Source organism: Alosa sapidissima, chromosome 19, assembly GCF_018492685.1.
Source record: "Alosa sapidissima isolate fAloSap1 chromosome 19, fAloSap1.pri, whole genome shotgun sequence".
NCBI lineage: Eukaryota > Metazoa > Chordata > Actinopteri > Clupeiformes > Clupeidae > Alosa > Alosa sapidissima.
This window is the reverse complement of record NC_055975.1, coordinates 4866238-4888973: the sequence shown is the minus strand read 5'-3', so window position 1 is coordinate 4888973 and position 22736 is coordinate 4866238. Positions and strand designations below refer to the sequence as shown.

The 22736-nt window shown below is 43.6% G+C and overlaps 1 protein-coding gene across 2 annotated transcripts in view; it reads left to right on the top strand.

Annotated features, from left to right (window-relative positions):
• Positions 1–22736, top strand: part of LOC121693548 (palmitoyltransferase ZDHHC14-like) — a 59269-nt gene that overhangs the window by 21158 nt on the left and 15375 nt on the right. For both annotated transcript variants that reach the window (XM_042073073.1, XM_042073074.1), the window contains exons 3-4: positions 3580–3740; positions 21420–21578. In XM_042073073.1, coding sequence (XP_041929007.1) covers positions 3580–3740; positions 21420–21578 — 320 coding nt within the window. The remainder of the gene's footprint in view (positions 1–3579; positions 3741–21419; positions 21579–22736) is intronic.

Sequence of the window (22736 nt, the reverse complement as noted above, 5' to 3'; positions counted from 1 at the left end):
TGCTCCTCTCTGTTTCACAGTGCAGTGTCCATTGCCTTTTTGTTTCTTGCGATGATTGAACCACGGTGAGTTATTGTGCAAATCGGGCTAATGTTGGTTTTATGGCCACTGTCACCACTTGAATTCATATTTTGGAAAATTGGCCAGAGATTTCAGTCCATTGGTCCTCTGCCTGTTGGAATCAAAGTGTAACTTTGAGGCATGGTTTAAGACAACATTCCAAGAAGTCAAGCTAGTGTGCCGTTGAAAGTCTTGTGAGAGTACCACAGGCGATTGTTTTTCAAAACATCCTGAAATGGCATTTGTATGATTAAGCCTCTCTCTTTTTGTGATCATGCTGTACAGAGATGTTTTCTTGGAGAAAGTGTGGCTTGGGTCAGAGTACGCAGTGGTGTCCCACAGGGGTGGCCAGCAGCGCTCTCTTGGGAGGTTGAGAGTGAGACCTCTCTAATGGATTACACAGGGTCTGCCTTGGATGCACTTCACTCCTGGTATCCAGACTCTCAAGGGAAGGCCAATTCCAAGGCTCATACCAAAGTTTGTTCAAGGAAGAGGCATCCCTCAGCCTAAAGGCGTAGGTCTGTACTCCAGCCTTAATCCCAATATACTCCAAGTGGAACATTTTGTTTTTCTAGAAGTGGGATTGTACTGCAGATATGGTGTTATACCACTGAATTTAGGGGAGATTCATCAGAAATGGCCTAGGATTGCATAAACTACTCCTCTGTTGCGACTCGTGTTGTGCAACTGGATGTGTGGCAGGTCATCCTGTAAGTTACTGCTCTTTGAGCTGTCCTCATATGCCCCAGTGTTCCATCACAAACGTCCTGCTTGTTATACTAACAGTCCATACCAGCAAGCCTCCAATTGAAATCACTAATCTGTTTGCTCATTGACTCTCACACAAGTTCAAATTCAAGTTCCAGGGATATTGTACCCAATCTTGTAGACCCATAATCTGTCAGTAGCTGTCAGTTTAACACAGTTCTTGCCATCAAATACTAATCTCCTATCCTAAGGTCTTGAGTTCCAACTTTTGCCTCACCTTTGATATTTGACCTGTTTTAAACCGCAAGGCTTAGAAACGTGTGCATGTGTTAATAAATAGCCACCGGCCGGCCGCCTGTTGATTTCCGCCGCTCTCATTAGACATCCACATGCCACCCTTATGTCCCTGCCAGGGCGATTCCACTGGCACGGGCTCTGCTGACGTAACGGGCCATGCATGCCGGAAACCAGGGCTTTGCCTGGGGCTGCTACCTGATCCTCCAACCCTCGCTCGCTCGCACGCACGCACGCACGCACGCACGCACGCAGGCAGGCGGAAGGCAGGCTGGGTCCTGCATATGTCTCTCGCCATGCCAAAGGGATCTGGCTCTTGGCAGACCTCGCTGCCGCCCACAGGGTCGTGTGAAGGTATATTCCTCTCTTCCTCCGCTGCCTCCTCCCCTCCCTCCCGGCCGTGTTTCACTCTGTCTGTGTCAGCACTGATGATGACTTGGGCAGGAAAGTCTTCACCTGTCAAACCCCCAGTTTTTGGATTCATATCACACGCCGCCACGGGGCCAAAGTCAGGCCAACCACCCTATTATAGACCAGTGGGGAAGCGTCTCTCTCTCTCTCTCTCTCTCTCTCTCTCTCTCTCTCTCTCTCTCTCTCTCTCTCTCTCTCTCTCTCTCTCTCTCCTGTCTTTCTCTCTCTGTCTTTATCTTTCTCTGTCTCTCTCTTCTTATACCTTGATGATGGGTAATGGAAAACCTCCTAAGGTGTTGCCATCTGGAGATGAAGCTGCAGGACCTGCACCTGTTCAATGGAGATATGCTTTTCTTATCATTTCTAAATCACTTTCAATCTCCTTTGCAATCTCTCACTACCCGGTCTGCTTGCCTGAAATGAAATTGCATGAAACAAACACTGCATTATATGCCTGCACATAATACATACACACAGTTTGAGCATAAGAAGAGTGTGTGTGCGTGTGCGTGTGCGTTGATGTTTCAGTTTTCTTGTGAAACCTCACCTCTTGTGATTGTAGACTCACGATGCAAACATAGACCCACATTGTGCTAAGCTAAATTTCCAAACTACTATATGGCTTATCATTTGGCACCATCAGTGACTGAATAGGAAATGGCAGTCAATAAAACTGGCTCTACGAAAGTGTGCACTAAATGGCTGCTTGTCTTGCCATAGTCATGTGGAGTGCTGAAACACACTAATGGAATAATGGAGCACTCCTTTGTGCCACTCACTCTAACACACACACACACACACACTCACACACACACACACACACACACACACAATCACTGTCCCTGCACTAGGTGGAAATCACTTTTTGTGCCGTTTATACCATCACCAGTGCTGCTCTCCATGCAAGTTGTGTGATTAAAAAAAACTGCCACAGTGCCTCTAAAAAAAACTGGCACAGTGCCTCTGTGCTAATTTGAAGGTATGAGCTGTTTTTAGCTCATTCTGTGCTCTGTTGTAACATACATTGTAGTAGTTGCCAAGGATACAACAGTACCAAGCTTATCATCTCTACATTTCTACAGACCAACTGCTTGGCTCCAAATTACTCCACTTTGTTTGAAGATGTAAAACACAGTTTAGTGGAAAATGCTGTCATTCTCTGCACTCCACTTTTCTAATGAGCATTTTATAACATAGCAGAGTAGCGGCTCTTTGATCCATCAGCGTCTGAGCTCATTAGTGCTCAGTACAGTGGGAATGTTTAACAGAAGCTATTCACCAACCGGCATGTTTGAAATGTCATGTGCATTGGAGAGGCACACTAATGAGGAAGGGAGGGGGTAGTGACCAGTAGTGGAATTATGGAGACATCTCTGCACATGCTGATCTCATACATACACACACACACACACACACACACTCACACTCACACTCACACTCACACTCACACACACACACACTCACACTCAAAGACAGACCACACACCACCAGTGAGATGGATTCCATTACAAGGAGAGCATCAGACAGGCCGTCAGTATAGACTAATGTGATTACCCTTATCAGCACCTGTGCGATCAGGAATAACAGGATTACCAGGAAATGATCTCCTGGCATGATGAGATTATGCCAGATGAATGCATAGCCAGCAGGCCAGGGGAATCCCCTCTAGGCACTACTAGGGGATCTCCTGCTTCAACAGAAGGCACAAACGCCTGCTTACAAAGTCCATCAGCCTGAGGGTGAAAGCAGAAAGACTGTTTTAGTACTGTAGTTGTTCCTCATTTTGGGCATATGATTTATGTTATGTATTGTCTGTTGTGAACCAGGGTCATATGACACGGAGCATCTGTTTATAATTTATTCGCCAACTAAAAGCTCTTGCACTGCCTTCATTCGCATAACTTCAGCCAATGTATTTGTGATTGTAAACCACTGCCTGAAATCTCAAACACAAAAAAAAAAACATTTTATTTTATGCACTGCTGATCACGATATACTTGGGCCACTGTGTAACCTGGCATCTCATTATTTTTGACCTTGACTACTTTGTTCAGTCATGTAGTGAGCATCATCTCACTGTCTCTGTCTCTTTTTGTTCTCCTGCAGCTGTCCCTTCCTGTCGTCCCAGCTCACTCCGGCCATCCCTGTGATAGGCGGCGTTCTCTTCGGCTTCGTGTTGGGCACGCTGCTGCGGACCAGTTTCAGTGACCCCGGAGTCCTACCCAGAGCCACGCCAGACGAGGCGGCCGACCTGGAGCGGCAGATAGGTCAGATGGCCTCTTCTCTCTCTTGCACCCTCTCCCTGCCAAAACAACTCTCCTCTGGTTAAACACCTGTCCTTGGTACACAGTCGCACACAATCACCAGTGATCTGATCTGATCTGATGTATTATCTTTGAATTCTCTTCTTCTCTTATTCTCTCTCTTCTTTCTCCTCTCTTCTGTGAATGAAAGAATTTGACTCTTTGAGTCAGTCACGACTGCATTTATATGCACACTACTACAGGCTACACTGCTTGGTGAAAGAAAGGAGTCTTTTCTTCTATGACAACTTTGGTTGTCTCCATCAAACCTTTCTCAGTCCCATCAGGGCCGCTGCAGGTCTGCCTTGCTCTCTCTGCCTCTCGCTGCCTGTGTGTTCTGATGCCTGATGTCAGGAGAAGCCCTAATGCCCCATGTCAGCAGCTCTCTACCCCACAGGACTCAAGGCCTTTTAAGCAAACAGAGCCGTCTAATTAATCTTATTAGCCGACTAAAAGCTTCTGGAAAGGCAAAGTAGTGTAGCGCAGCACTGAGGGTTTTTTTTTTTTTTTTTTTTTCCTTTCGCTTGGAGGGAGCTGAGACGTGGGAGAATAGCAGTGGCTGCACCAGCCATGCAAAATAAGTTCTTAATCTCTTGAGAGAGCCACAGAGAGAGCTGAGAGAGCCATCGAACTACATCAGGAGTGCCTCCCACCACCCGCTCGCCTGGCCTCTCTACCCCAGCTGAGAGCTCTGTGTCTGTTTGGTGGTTGTGTTTTTTTTTTCTGTGCTCTGAGCGGACAGCGAGCCATTCCTCCGCTGCTGTGGCACATGTGCAGCACAGATGTAGATGACCCTGAGGTACACTGACCAAACCCGACAGCAGAGAAGGGACCGTGCAACCTGTCTGGGGGTATTTTCAGTGTGTGATCCAATGAGTGGCCATGGTCAGTTTCAGAAGTTAAAACTGACATACACACCAAAATGCTGGTTATCCTGCTCATCCCTGTCTGCTGGGATATGGGTCCATGCTCCATGAAAGCATACGTTGTGAGACCATCATGTCTCTCTGTCTCTCAGTAGAACTGGGATATGTGACTGAGAGACAAAGGTGAACAGAGACAGCAGACATTCTTACAACCGACAACAAATGAGATGGAGGTCTTGGAAAAGAATCCAGCAGTATAGAGACCATTTGTCTCTGTCACAGTTTATTTTGCTCCTTTTTTTCTGGTCCTCCATGTTTCCCTTTTTTCTCCTCTTTTGGTTTTCTTCCTCCCTTCTCTTTGTGTCTGGCTGGAGTGACATGTTGCACATTTCCAAACATCTGTTTGCTCTTACTTTGAGCCCAGCATTTGCCTGTGCATAGCTCTCATTGTTTTCCTCCTCTCTCTTATTCCCCCTCTCTCTGTGGAGCCTCTGAAATGTTCACTCAGACTTATTATCTGGTTTTCCATTAGGCATCCATCTGGCCTGTGTGCCCTGTGGTTAGACCAGACACTCAGAAGGCTAGTTATGTCAAGTGGGTATTTGGCAAGAGAGACCAGAGACAGTGGACATAGAATGTGTTTTAGGTCTCATGTTGAATTTGCCTTGCAGCAACTGGGCATAACTGTATAACATTTCAGTATCATTTTAATACTCAACTCATTTAGTAATGATCTCAAGGTAGAGATCAGATGAAATTCCTGAGTATTTTCTAAGGTGTCATTGTGTAGGATGAAAACCTACAGCCTAACTTGATTTTGCAAGGTCTAATTCACTGACTTGGGGGCTGGGAGGGAACACGATTTGAGAAGGTGTAGATTACAGTGACCTGCATAGCATGGGCATAAAGATACTTCACAATACACATTTTTCTGCTGCATTTATTTAAAGAGGACTGTTTCTATTAGTGATCTTGAATTTGCCCATACCAATATGCTTATGCCTCATAGTTTTTGGATGGATGGATATCTCATTGTCATTGTACAGATGCACACATATTATTCTTCATGGTGTTGACTGCTACTATAGCCAGAGTCATTACACTTATACACATGTTGTTAATGTAGGGACAACTCAAGCTCCCTTTTGAAGGACAAATTTCCACTTCCAAGACAATCAAATCTTAAATGGTCCTATGATATAAACTGCAGTGTGTGTGTGTGTGTGTGTGTGTGTGTGTGTGTGTGTGTGTGTGTGTGTGTGGTTTTTTGTCTCCATCACATTCATCAGTCTCGCCTACAGTGGGAGAATATTCATGCCTGGCTTGCTGAGAGCTGAACTCTTCAACCAGTACTATTTCATTTTGTTCCCTTTCATGGTTTTCATACTCCATGACCAGCATTTTTAAGCTGGTTTCTTTGGTGTCTGTGGCCAAAAGCCTGCACCAAACAACCTTTATTTCTGTTTGGGTGTATTTGTGTCTTGTAAACTTTCTGTTTTCAGCTGGTGCTTTTTCATACATTTATTTAGGAAGAAAAGGCCCCGACTAGAACAAGTCAACCTTCAAGTCTAGCTCTAGGATCAGAATAAGCGTTGCAGAATGACTAAATATAGGCATGTTTTGTCCAGGAGCCGAAGCAGCAGTGGTCTTGTGGAGGAGGTCATGGGGTGTGATATGCTCCCCTCTGGATTCACAGTGCAACGGAAGGAAGGAATTCTCTGTGTATTTTTGCTGGCTGCACCCCACCCTTTCGTTTACTGCATGACCCCGTGGTCAGGCAGTGAGCCAAGAGCAGGGTGCCCAATGTCTCACTGGTTTGCAGCCTGCTCCGCATGCACTCGCTCATTTATTTTATTTTTTTTTTCAGATATATATTTGTTTTATTTACTGAACTGAATGTAGACCATATTTCATGTCACAGGCATAGCACCCAACAGGAGAACAAATTACATAAAGAATCAGTTGCATAAAATTCTAAATGTGACGTTGGTAGAATTGCAATGGCGTGACATCTCTGAAACCTCCTTTAATACGGTTTTATCACTCACAGACAAGAATGTAATTAACCATTGTGCTTACAGTTGTCAGACAAGGCAGAACAGCTGGGGTTGTGATCGAAGCGATGCGTAGCTCACATTCCCAGAAACCTCATGAATAAGTAATGCTGTTGTTTGAAAGCAACGACTTGCTCTTGTCTCGAGTTCATCACTAGCATTGATTTTTCGCTTCACGTTTTAGAACTACAGATTGGAATGAGATATTTCCCATAATGGAAAATATGAAAGAATGACTGGCAAATCCTTTGTGATGAAGATTACAGCATACACTGTGAACACATGAACAGCCATGTTGCCGTTGTTGTAGTTGTAGTAGTTGTTGTTGTTGTTGTTGTTGTTGTTTCTGTTGTTTCTCTTGTCCTCCAGTGATGTGATGGATTGTGTGTCTCATCATGTGCAGATGCAGACACTGACAGGTGCTGTGTAGTGGATGTTTGCCTAATGCAGCATAAAGTAGAAATCAATGCTGTGCCCCTCACCCCTACTCTAGCTGGTGTATACAGAGAGCAAAGTGGGATACAGGGATTGTTTTTAGTGATTCTAGTGTTTCATTTAAGGGGAAAAATGTTGCTGTTATAATTTTAAGGGCCCTATCACCGCTAACGCATGGTCACTCGCGAATAGCTTAGGGGTTTGTCCAGTCCACATTGGGGGTGGTTTTGTTATCAAAAGTTATCAAACGTGGGACACCTGCCGCAACAAGGTGGTTCTAACCAGAGCCATATAAAGGTATATGGCTCTGGTTCTAACCAGTTAATCAGTCATTGGTGTGTTTTGGGCGTAACATCCCTTAAACCAATGAAAATGACATCTGTCATTCCCTTTAACAGCAAGCAGTGCAACTTCAAACAGCGTATCGGTATTTTGATAGTCAGCGGCACATTTGAAGGAATCTACTTGTATGCGAGACCATATGGAACAGGTATTCCACTAAACCATGCTTTACTAAAACCTAGCAGAGTATAGCCTACACGAATCTGCACTCGTCTATTATTTGAACTCATTGGCAAAGTGAAACTAACTTCATTGTGGTGTCAATAGTCAATGGCAAAACAGTTATACACAGTTAATTACTTTCACTATTGACAATGGGTTACCATCGAAAACATAGCCTGAAAAAAGCAACACTTACCCCAATAATATTCAAATATTGTTTGCTGTTTTCATCTCGTGACATTGCGTCTTCAGCATGCTTTATATGCGCCTTTTGCTATAGACCAGGTTTTTTCTTGGTCAGTGGCGTAATGCTTTTTAGATAGTGTAAGATAGCTCATTTTTAGATAATGCGCACCTCCACACCATAGGTCACACCCCTGAGCGCATTGTGTAATAAAATAGAAGGGCATGAGGAAAAACTCGAGTGTACGATAGGAATACACTTTGCGTCGGGATAATAATACACTTTGCGCCGTGTTTTGTGTCGCAAAAATAGGGCCCTGAATTTTCAACTGTGCAAGTGTTCAACCGTTCCACTGGTTACGTCACATATCAGTTGTACATTAAAGGCTTACCCTTAACAGTTTGTTGACCTTGTTTTGGAAAGAAGTGTTTCCAAAATCATTTTGATGGCACATAACGACATAATATGATCGTCTCGGTAGGAGTAGAGCTGCTATGCTACAGGAATTCTGAGAACGTTTTATACAGACTGGTGCATTCCCTCTATATTATTATGACCGCCGCGCAGCGAAGCCATCAAGGATTCCCGGGACACTGTAAGACCGGGGTACACAAAACTTGGTGGGCGTGTAACCCCACATGGATAGCATGGAACCTCCTGTTTTCGTTTTGATCTGTAGCCCCCCCGCTGGACTGGACCCCCCGAAAGGAGTGTAGGGCAGACACAGTTTTCTGTGAATATCTCGAGAACCGTAGGGTTTAGGATGAACAATTTTTTGCGTATGTTTGCCTCCAGGGGTCATGTAAACCCATTCCATATGCACACGTGCATAAACAGATACTCACGCACACACATACATTCACAGTAATCCTACGTATGACACATACTCACACAGTAGACATATATACGCATGCATGCACACACACAGGCACACACACATGCACACACACACACCCACCCACACACACATAAACATAAACATGTACACGCACACATGCACACAATTCAAGAATTTCTCAGAATTATGAACAGGCAAGATGGGGGTGGGGTTGTATAAAATGTATATATCACATGTGAAATCTATGAACTAATCATGTTTTGGTACTTGTTGTCTAGCAGATACCAGTGAGAATTGAGTGTGCATAATGCAATTCAGTGAGACAGTTAGAATCATATATGCCTGTAACGGTGCGGTTGCCCGTTACGGCTACAGTTTATTTCATACGGGAGCTAAATGCAAAGAACGGACAACGTGATTTACAAACACACTTTGTTTGCACACACGAACACGAACGGCATACAGCATGGTTGCAGCAACTGCAAACCACAAACGCATACAGGACAATATAAGCCTTACTTTCAGGGTGGCCAACTGAAGGTTGAGGGAACATGGACATTCAGCAAACTTTTCATTGTGTCGGACAATAGCGCTTCCTGGTCTGGGGACGGAGAAAAGACCCGACGGAAAGTCGCAAGGAACATTATACGTTCGTGGAGTGTGACTTACTGCACAAGCAGAGGTCAAGTGTGCAGGACAAGAGGGGTGTTTGGGACGTTCTGGTTATGTATGCTATGTATTAGGTTATGAAGTTAGATAATAGGATTGCCTTGTTATGAAACTGTGGGTTTTATGGTATGGAATGTATTATTGGATATTTATATGGAGAAGATGTGTTTTGTTAATTAATTGATTGATTGATTGATTGATTGATTGATTGATTGATGGTGCATTGGTTTAGTCGGCAGAGTTAAATTCTCTGGTGGGACTATGGTTGAGAGCAGAAGGAGGTAGAATGGTCTGAGGTGAGCAAGTGATAGCCCCTGCTAATAGGCCTAACACTCGTTTTGTGATTTGCAGCAGTTTGCCCTATGATTGAAAAGGGTTGTCAAAGTTAATTTGATATATTTTGGAAGCTCATTGATTGATTTGAGATTATTGTTTGGAGTTTGGTTTTTCTTTTTCTTTTTCCGATTTTCTCCATACTGGTTCATGCATGCAGCTGCTAAGGTGGAAATAAAAACCTGGCTACTTTTGAGAAACATCACCACTGCCCTGACATTTAAAACGAGACATTGAGAACTTTGAAAAAGCACTGGTAGTTTACTTACAAGATGATTTATACAGACAGTATCTTCACAAAGTTTAGCGTTTGAAGCCATCTTGAATTTAGTCACGATAAGTCGAGCAACGAGTAAGAATGAACAGGTATGATAAGGGATCAGATTCCAAAAATAATTCAGTGGAAATGCATGGATTCCAGTTTCTTCCAGTAGCAGCAACTGGAATCCATGCATTTCCACTGAATTATTTTTGGATATATTTTTATCGTGACTAAATTCAAGATGGCTGCAAATGCTAAACTTCGTGAAGATACTGTCTGTATAAATCGTCTTGTAAGTAAACTACCAGTGCTTTTTCAAAGTTCTCAATGTCTCGTTTTAAATGTCAGGGCCCTCGGAAGTCTACCAATGAAGTGTGGAGATACATTGAGCCTCGTAAATGGGTGTAAAACAGTGATTTATTTGCATGGCTAGCCCGATGCCGAAGCACCACTATTGAAAAAGCTGTTGGTAGCATTGGCTAACTAGCGCCAGATTTTGGAGTGCAGGGGACAAGCCGAGATGGGCTATGAGACATACGTTCACACTCGGTATCATGTTTCAATACACTTTAGGTCAATATCACACCGGAATTCTCCTTTAACAAAGACTGTTCACCCTGTCTAGTTCACCATGCTACTCAGATGCAAAATCTGTACGCATAATCACCAAAAATAACAAACAGGGTCACAAATGCCAGCCTGCCTAAAGCATCATTCAGCAGCATTCGGCTTGTGAACTGTGTTTTGAAGCACACCTGTGTCCTAGGTAGCCACCTGTGACTCTGACCAATTTTATAAGCTCTGCATCAGTCGGTGCTCTTACATTCTCACAGATCAGTGTGTGTTTTCATACCCAGACATAACAGAGACATTGTGAATCAGAGGCGTGACATTTTAGGAGAAGATGACTGTACTTTGTAATTCCTATTAAGATGTAGAGCAAAACTGATCAAAACAAGGCACATCTTTTTACTGTTTCAACTTATCAATCATAAACCTGCATCAACTCCTAGTAGCACAGTTACACGTTTTTAGTATGGAACTGGGGGAACTTTCTGGCAGCATCTCAGAGCCTCTTTCGCTTCCAGAGAAGGACACACACCTGAGAGACATGCTTGGAATTGCAGACAACCCTGCAAATCGACTTTATTGTGAGATAAGACATCTTGTCGAGACTTTCTGCAATTTCACACAGTGACCCTCTGTGCCCTGACAGTCATGGTTGTCACCAGAGAGGATGTGGTGAGATGAAGTTTCCTGCCAGCCCAGGAACGTGTGCAAGACTTCTTTTCCTGGGTGTTTGTCAGCACGCCAGCAGGGGAAGTAAGATGCATACCAACTTGAGCCTTCACTTTTATGACCCTGTCACCATGTCTGCTTGCAGTAGGGAGACGTGGGAGTGAGAGAATAAAAGTCTAAGCCACTTCTTTCACCTTGCATTGACACAAAGACAAAATGAAGCGGAAGACAGAGAGAGTCTTCCTTTTAGTTTTTTTTTTTTTTTTAATGTTTTTTTTTTTTTACTTCAGGAAGTTTACCAAAGGGTTAAATAATTATTAATAGCAGGCTTATCCATGGAAGTAGTAGTTTATTGTAGTTTATATGACTTGTCTGACTTCCTCATTTTTGTGTACAGAATTTTAACAAAGAGGGGATATTTAGCACCCTGTTTTAATATTTTTTTCTTCAGAGGACATATGAGATGTTATAGTCCAAGGGTGCCAAGATGTCGAAGGCATACATAAACTAATTATGTCCTTGGGCAAAGTGCCACCCTTTCCTGCATGTGATGGATGGTTCTTTTGGCAGACAGGGCTAGGCAAGAGGGAGGAAAGAGACTTTGGCTTGCAGTGGTCCAATCCAGTCAGAGAATGAGCTTACATATAACCTTTCCACAGTTGTTGTTCTGGTCAGGAGAAAACCAAAAAGGCACTGTTTTTATGTGTGTGCTAAAAATGGGGCAAAGGATTGCAAATTATCAAGCTTTGTGCCCTTGCACAGTCCATGTAAATTAGTATATTTGTAGCCAAATTAATATTTGTGCATGAGAAATCAGAAACTCAACTCATGTACCAGATGTAAATATAAGGCATTTGGCATGAAATTAAAATGTATTCTTACTTCTTTAGTTGTTTAATTGTTAATAAAGCTTGTAAACATCTGAGAGTTCTTCTATCTGAGATACTAAAACCATATCCATTCCATTGCGACTATTGACTTTAATGCTAATGAAATATTTAACTTTCCATCATTTTTACTGTAATACACATTCTCATTGCAATTTTCTTCTCTTCCGTCTGTGTTCCATGTAGGCTATCAGCTTGACACAGGATACACACAGCAGTAACCAGATAAACTTCCTAAAATAGCCACAATCGACTGTGACAGAGCCCACACTTCTGTCATGCTTTTATGCACCATCGATGAATTGACCTGACTGGGTCTATCTAATCCATGGTGTTAAGTGGATTCGTGGGGCTCATTTCACCCACAGCTCAGTAATCCAGTAATTGTAGTCCTCCTAATCTCTCATTCACATCCCCACTCCCATAACTGGACACGGACAGTTGGTTTCTTTTTGCTCTCAACCCCGCCTGTGTGAGATTGTAAAAAAAGACAAATGCAATGGTGGCTGGAAAGCCGATGAATTGCAACTTCAGTCAGTTAACTTGTTTCTTTACTGTAGATCCTCTTGAGCTTTCTGACCAAGACATGAGATATTACATTTTAATTCAATGAAGAATTGGGTTGATGGAAGGGGAAAAAATGGGATTCTCGACGCAAACAATTCTGTCAAATTGATTTGGCTGTTTGGCTAAAAATCTGTTAACTGAAATCTTAACGATATATCAGTATTTATGTATAGTGCAGATGACTTCTAACCCCCTTGTTGGCCTCATACAAAATAACTTCTGGTTCTGGGTTCTGGAAAATGTTTTGTAACAACATTTCTTAAGGTTAGGAAACTTAAGTTGTTGGAAAAGATTCAGAAGATAAATTGATCGCAAAATTGGAAATGGGTGCCCTCAGGTCATGAAATTCCTGATTTTCCAGATTAGTGGACATGAAGTCTGTCTGGGGTGAATTGCATTCTTTTAAAATCTGTCTCTGAATCAGACACTGAAATAGTCACCTGGCATACCTGCTCTCCAGTGTGTGCATGTCAGTGTGCGTGCGTGTGTGTCTACACAGAACAGCTGGGAGAGATGCCAGGTCATCCCAGGTCACTTGTTGGAGATTATTGCTGCACAAGAGCATTTTTGTCATATTCAGCCATTGAGGGTGTCAAGTCTGTAAAGCTGTGGACACAGAAACTGACAATACCTGTCATGGTGTCAGGTTTCTTAGATGATGGAAGGATCAAGAAATCATTCAGGCAGATAAACCCAGGCTTTAACAAGACACGTGTGTTTTGTTCACTGATAGAACACTTGCCCACATGGCTGTGTTTATAAACATTCTATGTGTACAGTGATAATGGCATATTTAGTGGTGTCTACTGCAATTTTTGTTTTGCCAGGGCTGGCTGGGTCAAGATCTTGTGACACCCATCTGAGTGCAGAGCTTTATTTTACCATGTCCACGTCATGGTTTGGTGCACATGCAGGCTCAGCAAGAACTCTTGCAATAGGCACAGTGCATTCACTGTCCCTGAATGAACGGACCTGCTTTCATCACGGGCATCAAGCAAGCATATGAGTCATTTTTTGTCAGCAGGTTATGTGATTAATATGATGTGATTGGTATTCTGCTGTAATGAACTGATGACAATTATGCATGATTTAAAAAGACTGTTACAGAATGGTAATAGTGGTATTTGGTCTTTTCCCTCTAGGCATCTTTTCATTTGACTGCCTTCAGCCAGGAGCTCCGGTCCTTTGTGCCTGCTCACAAAGGCATATTTCAAATAAACTATGACGGTAGATTACAAAGAGGAGGGTAATATCAGAGATAAACACAGGGTTCTTTTTTCTCTCCGAAGTTCACTGCTGGCCACTGCATTCAGACGTAATTGCTTTCACAGCCGATAAAGCCCATTCGATAACTGGACAGAGCCATTAGAGGTCTTTTTGTGCTCACAGAAGACAACCAATCGACTTGCTTAAGCTGCACTCTTTACACAGTTATGCTATGATATTGCTGGAAATCTGTGAAATTTCAAGTCTACCCAGCAGGGTGCAAGATCACTGCATTATCATTCATTAGCTGCGTTATCATTAGCTGGTTGACCAAGAATGAACTGTTTTCCAAGAATGAGCACATTTTTGCTAATGGTGTGCGTTATGAGTGCCTTAGTTTCATGATCTGGAGTCATGATTCTTCTATCTGCTTGGCCAGCATGTTTAGGCTGAGCCAGAGTGCCGTTAAAAGTATAGAGACACAGACAGACAAACCCACGCACACCTCCCTTGTGAAGACTCATAAGCTCTGGTGGAATTCTGCTGTTTCTGCCTCAGAGAATCGATGTTAAGTGGCTAATAGGCTGTCACTGATGCCCAAACATGCCCTTGTTTTTGGCCTAAGCATAACAGCATATTTCTCAAGGAGTTCCTCTTCACTCTTCACACAGAGCAAGAGTGGTGTAATGGGGCCATCTACAAGCTCAGCTAATTGTGGAGGACACAATCTAGGCTTAATGGTAAACTGGTGCACCATACATAGGGCTCCAAACTAAACTTAAAATTATATGATTATGTAGGTCAGTTATTAGGCAGACAGACATTTTTACTAAATCCTAATTTATTGCTTCATTTACTGTACTCACCTACAGTATGTTTTTTGGTCACTATTGTTATTTATGAGCAGTGTTGGGCAAGTTACTTTAAAATCGTAATGTATTATGTATTATGTATTACTTATTACGGTCATTTCAAAGTAAGTTGTTACATTATAATATTACTGTCTCTGAATTGTAAGGCATTACACTACTATTGCATTACTTTTAAGTTACTTTCACCAAAATATCTAGAAATATGGATTTGCCATTCTAAATGCAGTTTATTACGCTCAATGCAGCTCATTGCTCTTCCAATGGATGGAGATATGGTATAGCATAATGACTGAGCTAGGCTTAAGTCTAACAACAGTAGAATGCAATAGGCGCAGTGCTCATGATGTAATACAAGGAACAATCATAGTCATAGTAATATTGTTAAAAACCGACAAAAGGTCAAAGTCTGGTAAATTGTGATATAAATACTGTAACTTTATGGCCTAGGTCTGCTCATTAAAATCAATAGAGAGCCTATTATATTGTGAATCAAAGCTTAATAAAGACATTTCAAGATGGTGGCATTTCTGTGCCCTAAGTGAGTGGCTTTGAGTGAGTGACATTTAAATGATAACTCAAACACCTAAAGTAAAATAAAAGGCCTATTATTTACAGACCATTAGTGTGTGTTTTTAAACATTAATTTCTGAAGAAATCCTGTTTTCTTATAAATGGCGCACTGTCACTTTAAGAGCATTGATCTTTACGTTCTCATAATGCCCTTTTGCCAGCTCTTGTTTACAAGCCTTGTTTGTTGAGTTACATTGATAGCACAATATTAACAATAATATGCACAGTGTTAAGTTGTTTTAAGCAGCCTTCATTGCTTTGGAAAGTATGCAATGACATGTTGCTTCACATTTCGTTTTGCAAATAAAAGTGAATTATGAGCCTGGTAGCCTATCCACCTTGGATTTTTTTTTGGCATATCATGTGCTTCATGTAAATGCTTGGAAAACGAATTATTGAAGACCCACCAATTCCATTCTGCTAGTACTACGTGGTGGAGATTGAGAGAACCCAAAAAGTATCAAACTTGCATGTACCATGGTGTTAGTGCATTCTGACATTGTAAACGTTATTGATGAAGAATGAAACGCAGTTTGCAGTAAAGCTAAGTGTGTGATGCGCGTGGGAGCGGTGGCACTGCCAGGCTACATGAGCTTTTTCTGCATTTATATCCCTTTATTCTCTTTAATTCAAGTTCACAGCTCAAAGCTGACATGCACTAGAAGAACATAGTTTGTGTTTTATCAAGAATCAAAAAGATTAGCGTGGCACCACTTTAGATGTTTCGTTAAATGACTTGTGCTATTTCGCGAGGCATAGTGAGATCTTTCGGTTTCGCACACAAATGCACTATTATGTTCTTCATATCCTTGTCTCTGACAAGCTAAAAATAATGAGCGTAGGCTTATGTCTATCCCGCAACTAGAGTCTGACTTCGAGTCTGCTGCAGCCACTGTCATCTTCAACCAGTATCAGGAGATAACGTTCTACTATTTTGCTCGGATTTTTTCTCCTGTGTTCTCGTGGTGGTGTTTGCGAATATGTATCAAAACAAAACACTGCTTAATTTTGGGTTAAAATGCATTGTAACGCGCGTTACTGAAGTTTGTACCGAGTAAAATATTACCCTTTTTTTTTTTGTAATGCCTTACATTACCGCGTTACCGCAAACAGCAATATATTACAGTAATTACATTACTTTTGTAACACATTACTCCCAACACTGTTTATGAGGATAATATTTTGAAAGCTTAATGTCACTGTAGCTGTGCTAATACTAAATTAATTGACTTACTCATAGTACTCTGGAATCATGCAAAAGCATGATAAAACCATAGACTCCAAAACCTTAAGAGTCTCTTTTAGCCCTTTAACTTGAAATTCATCTGTTTTTGTTGTGACCTGAGCTGTGAGATTCTTGCTAGCTCCCCTCCACTTCTGTCCCTTTTGTATTCAGAGAACTGCCACCCAGTAAGCACCTTATTTGTGTGCATGTGGCCTGACATGTAGACTGACAGGGAAGTGACACTCAGTGTTTTAAGTACAGGAACCTCCGAGGTGAATGTCAGTCGCCCAAAGGCTACATGCCAACCAGAGGCAGGAAGTTGTCAGGGCGGGTGCTTGAAGCGGCAGGAAATGGGTGGAGGTTGGGGGTAGGTAAAGGGTGGCTCACTGGGAGGGGGCGGTGGACCCCTGCTGACTGTCGCCATCAGGAAACCCACCACTGTGTTGCATGCAGCTCAGGGAAGTGCGTCCTTGGAGGAGAGGCATGTCCCTGCGGAAGTGCTCAGTGTCCATGGCTGATGTTGCATAACTGCACACACACACACACACACATAAAAAAACACTCTTTTTCACACACACTCACTCACACTCTCTCACACACCCACCCACACGGCTATGCTTTGAAACAAGGCATCCTGCTGTTTTCGCTTCCTTTGTATTCTTTGTTATCTTTTCTATATCATCTTTTCTGTGTTTCTTGGCTCTTCTTGTTGGGGAATGATTGCTGCCTCAGAATAATGAGACAGAATAATGGTCAGCACATACAGGTTGATTCAGATGAAAAGCGTGATTACAGTAATTGCCGCTGGTTGTGTAAAAACAAGAAAGCCACAGACTAAGCCAGACAGATAAAAGTAAAGCTCCCGTGTTGTCAGATGCTTCCCCTGCCATCACAGTCGCTGTTGTCCCCATCTCCCTTTTGCTGTCTCTACTCATGAGCGCCCACAAGCCTGACAGTTTGGATCTTGCTGTTCCCAGCCTGCTGTCGTTCTTCACGTTTTCAGTCATCGAGGAGCACCAGCAATGGCAGCTGCCTTTGAGACCCCACATCAGTGTTCAGCACCGACTCCACAGAGAAGATGCGCCCCTGACCCGATCCTGCTCCCTCTGTGTGTGCAGCACCCCCTTTGGCTAATGTCAGATGTCAGAGTTATCCAGAGTGACTTGCCACTGGAGCCAGGGAGCATGGTAGTCATAGTAACTGCCCTAATGTCTGGGGGTGGGGGCCCAGCTTGGTGAGCTGTGGTGCCGCGGAATCCTCCGCTGGGAATTGTGTGACCTCCCACCAATAATCCAGTGGGGGAAGAGAGTGGGAGAAAAAGAGAGAGTGAGTGAGAGAGCGTGAAGAGGAATTTCACTGCTTATCAGACCTAGGGGGGCAACACCTCCTTTAACTCAGTAGAAAGGGCTCACACATGAGATCACTAGACGGGGCTTGACAAGGTCTCATATCTCGCCTCCTCAGGGAACCCTTACTGTCTGACTCCTCAGGCTGTACATGTGACCTAAACTGTCATGTGGGATACACAGCGCTAGATTGCCTTAAAAACTGCACAGCCATTAAAGACAAAAATGTTGGCATTTCTGATTCTAATGCTCCCACATAAGTGTTTTGGGACTAATTATATTGCAAACATTTGACTGGCAGTACTCATCAAACAAGATAGTTCCCACCTTCTTGCAAAACCCTAGCCCTAGCCTAGCAACAATCCCCAGGGCAGTCAACAAGTTTCACTGATCCCCATTTTAGCCCTATTACCTCCATCAACCCCTATTCCCTTCTCTTTTTTGGCTCGCTCCCTGTCACTGGCGTTGTCCAGTAAGTCAGCAATTCTGTTGCCGTGGGTGGAGCTGAATCTCCGTCTCCGTCTGGCTCAAGTGTCCGGTGCCCAGCCCCGCCCTCTCGCTGCTGGAAGGCAATTAGTTTCTCTTTGCCGCCCACTGGGCAAGCAGTTCAGCTCTTGGCTGACATTGAAAGTTCCTCTGGTGTACCGTGCAGTCCAGAGCAGCAAACAATTGCTTGTGTCTCATCGCCAGACCAATTCACCGTACAGCACGTTGCAGCATGAGCTGTCCTACTCTTCGGCTTCCACTCTTTACCTCTGTATATCACAATAAAAAACGCTTCGCTAATTTACGGTATAATAAAGTTTGCACAGAGCTGACACTTCATAAAATGATTCTCGGCACAAGAATCATTTATTGTACTCGCTCCACTCTGCATGGTACATGAGATTTATAAAAAAAAAAAAAGCTCTTCAAAGACCACTGGAGTTGTTTTATGGCTTTTTGATTGGAATGAGTCTGACCATTCAGACGTTTAACTGCTCTGCTCTGTTCTGCTGCATGGCTCTGCCAAGGGAAGCTGGTGAGGTTCATGTCATCTATTATCAAAGCTAAAGCCAGTTGGCACCCGGTGCTCAGTCACTGGGATTACTTTAATGTGCTTCACTGCATTTAGATGGAAGCTTCTGAGCCAGCAGTGTAAATGTCTCTCCGTGAGAGAGTATATGTCAGTGACATATTGCAAATCTTTTCAGAAGCCTCACATAGAGCGCTTAACTGCATTAACAGTGGCATGGGTTACATAAGTGCAACATTAGCATTCAAGTAGAGAGACTAATAAGTCTCAAGTCTTTTATTGTCTGAGGTCTCTAATGACAAACAAAATTGTAATGAATGTTTTTATTTACAGATTCACTACATTACAAATGAAAGTTAAAAATGTTTATTGCAAAAAGTATTTTTATTCTCTTTGAGGACCAGTTGGCTATGTCCTTATTCAGGTATTACTACTTTTCTACCTGTTTTGGTTCCAAACAAAAAGAGTGTGGAGTGAAAACAGATAACGATCATGCCAAGTGGCAGAACTAATAGCACTCCACTGTGCAGCCCTCCCTCTCACTGATTGTACTAGCTACTAAACCCACAGTTGCCACTACAGTGTCCAGCATATCATACCAGCCAACTCCACCCCCCACCCCTTCAGGGCCCACGGGCCAGTGATTGGCCAACAAACTGGCCTGACATGCTCTTTTACTTGCCCCGGGCCAGCGGGCCATTGCTTATGTTGAACCCTGGCCACTGCAGTCAGGATAATGATGCATTAATGTGTGATGTGAGACATGCAGTATAGCATAGCACAGTCTATTTTTTCGTCTTCTCTTACTAGTCCTACTGCTGTTACACTGTGTGTGTGTTTGCTAGCCTCTCGGTTTTTCATCCTGTTTCTCCTCTTCTCCGTGCGGGTGGAAAGCTCTAACTCTCCTCCCACTCGCTAGGCAGCCTGAGGTGTGGCTCAGTAGAGGCCGTGGGATGGCAGAGAGAGAGAGAGAGAGAGAGAGAGAGAGAGAGAGAGGTAGGGTGAGAACACTGAGCTGGTGCGACGAGACTGCCTAGCGCAAAAAGAGCCTATATGGTCATGTCGGATGTAGGATGGAGGGAAACCCGCACGCTCAGTGCAGTGGAGAGGAGTGTGTTCCTCAGCGTCTGCTTTCACACCTACGCCTCACCCTCACCTCCGCCACACATGCAGAAGGAATGACGCACACCCCCACACATAAATAGTAACACGCGTAATGGCCCACCCACACAGCCCGTCTCCTATTCATTGGCCAGCATTTTGGAGTGGCCTTCAGCCTCCTCCTCCTCCTCACCATCATGCTCTGCATCACAATCAGTTGTGTCATCAGCCCACTCGTTACACTGAAGGAGTATACACTGTTTGAATGTGGTGATGTCAGTCCTTTGAAGTATGGATATACTGAGGTTTAGAGAGAATAGTGATCATTGAAGATTTTGGTTAAGTAACACAATAGATGAGGTGATTTTAGTTAACTTTGTGACAAGGCATTGGGTAACTTAACTGCCTTTAATTTCAAAACACTTAGGGCTAGATGTACGTACATTTGCGAATGTAGCGTTATCAGCGTCATGGACAAACCACAGATTGCGAACGCTGTCAGACCCAAGTTTCCGTCGTATTTATCAATCATTCAATCCTTAGTGTAAACTGCACCTTTCTCTGCCTTTCTCCGCCCATAAACGCAATTTACGAACGTCCACAACTGAATGGCAGTGCCTACCTACAAGCGCAGTTAAATGAAGTTAACTGATGACAACATTAAAAAGAATCAAACGTTTAGCGATCATGAAATAATACCATACTGTACATGATAAGATGTCAACAAGCAGGGAAATAATTAAGATCAGTGGTTCTACTCAAACTACTTGTGCACGTACAGTAGGCTTTGGAAGATTGGTCAAATCTAGCAAGTAGGAAAGTTTAAGTGAATGACGTGAAAGTAAGAAAGACATTCGAAAGGCCAATGAAAGTTAGACTTACAAAACTGGTGCTCTAAATAGCGATTCTGTTGTCTTTGAAAGGTTCTCTTACTGACACATTTAACTGCAATTTGGATTAACACCTGCTTTTACAAGGCGGAAGTATTTAGGCGCAGAATAGACGTGCGCTTTCAGGAGCAGTCTTTGTACATACCGCGGAATACATAATTAGGCGCTCTTTACTCTTCCCCTCCCATCTTTTTACGCTAAACTCCAACTTTCCCCTGGATGCTCCCATGAATGCATATGCATGACATGAAAAACGCAATCCGCCACTTTCAGCTGCCACCACAGGCAGTTTGCGCTTTTACATCATTGCGGCCTGTTTTTACATACCTCGTAATGATTTTACACGCACGTTGCGAAACAAATACGCCTGAAGTTGGCGCAAAAGCGTTAGTACATCTGGCCCTTAGTATGGCCTGCAGAGTAAACTTGGGATGCCAAACCAGGTTCAGTCCTTTGAAAAGCCGCAGCAGTCTAACACATATGCCCTGTTGCCCACCATCATACCATCGTGTATAAGAATGGAGGTCTGCCATCTAATAACCTGTGTCTTTTTATACCCCTCCCTCCTCTCCCCCTACAGACGTGGCCAACGGCTCCACCTCCACTGGCTACAGGCCGCCCCCCAGGACCAGGGAGGTGGTCATCAATGGCCAGACGGTCAAGCTCAAGTACTGCTTTACCTGTAAGATCTTCAGGCCTCCAAGAGCGTCGCACTGCAGCCTGTGTGACAACTGTGTGGGTGAGTGAAGTCTTTTTGAATGGGGGAAATGCCGTCATGGTAAGATAATGAAAATGAATTAAGTATTGTCTTTGCCAATTGTTTTGATGTGTTGGGAATGTTTTACAATTGATAAAAAAAGTGGAGGATATGAACACCAACACTTGATATTACTCATTCTTCATGAATAATTGCTATTTAGGCCCATGTGCTTAGATGAGTGATGAAACTCTAAACTAACAGTAGTATACACTAGGTCTGAGTGTACTTGTATCCAGTAAATGTAAACACTTCTCAAAAAAAGCCCCGTTGAGCCTGTGTAGAGAGAGAGAGAGAGGCCTGAATGACTCAACTCTCTGGCAAAGGAGGAGTAAACATCGAAGTTGCGGTCAAGCTCTTCCTCTGCCTCAAAGCGGGCTGAGGCTGCTGGCTGTGTCTCGGGCAGCGCTCCCTGAGCGCTCCTCATCATTCTGTCATTCCTTAACTACGCCCGCGCCTGCAATTTCACACCTGGACCCGGGGCCACCTCTCTGGCCCGCGCCGCTGGAACTTGTAACTGTGCGCTGACGCTCCGGCAGCAGCAGGAGGAGTCTGAAGGTGACAGGGATGATGTAGTGGCTGGCCTGTGAGCCTCCAGACAACTCCACCCCGCCACAGCCCACTTGTCCCTGTCGCTAGCCGTGTGTGTGTGTGTGTGTGTGTGTGTGTGTGTGTGTGTCTGGATAACGGAGAGCGGCTGGAGAGCAAATGTGAATGCAGGAGTAATTAAGCAGCAAAGCCTCTGGGGCAGACAGGAATAGATTTCTCATTTTTATTTATTTCGCGAGGAATGAGGCTTTGAACATCTGGAGGCTCGTTTGTCAGCCACAGACAGACACTTGCTTAGTGGTCCCAAACCAGCCTCACTCATCACTGTGGTCAGATTTGGCTCCTCTCGTAGGAACTTGCACAGAACCTCCGTCTGTGCAGGCCAGAGCTTTGTGCCGAGCGCTTGTTCAATTCATGCCCTCAGAGGTTCAGGGATAACAGATGGATTACACCCCCTTTTTGCCAGATGCAGTCTGATGTTGCCATTTCCTGCTGGTCTTTGCGTGATGAGAAAGTGAAACACATGATCTCCTTTTAGTGGTATAATAAAAGGGTTTCATTTGTGTGTGCTCCTTATCAGTAACCTTATGG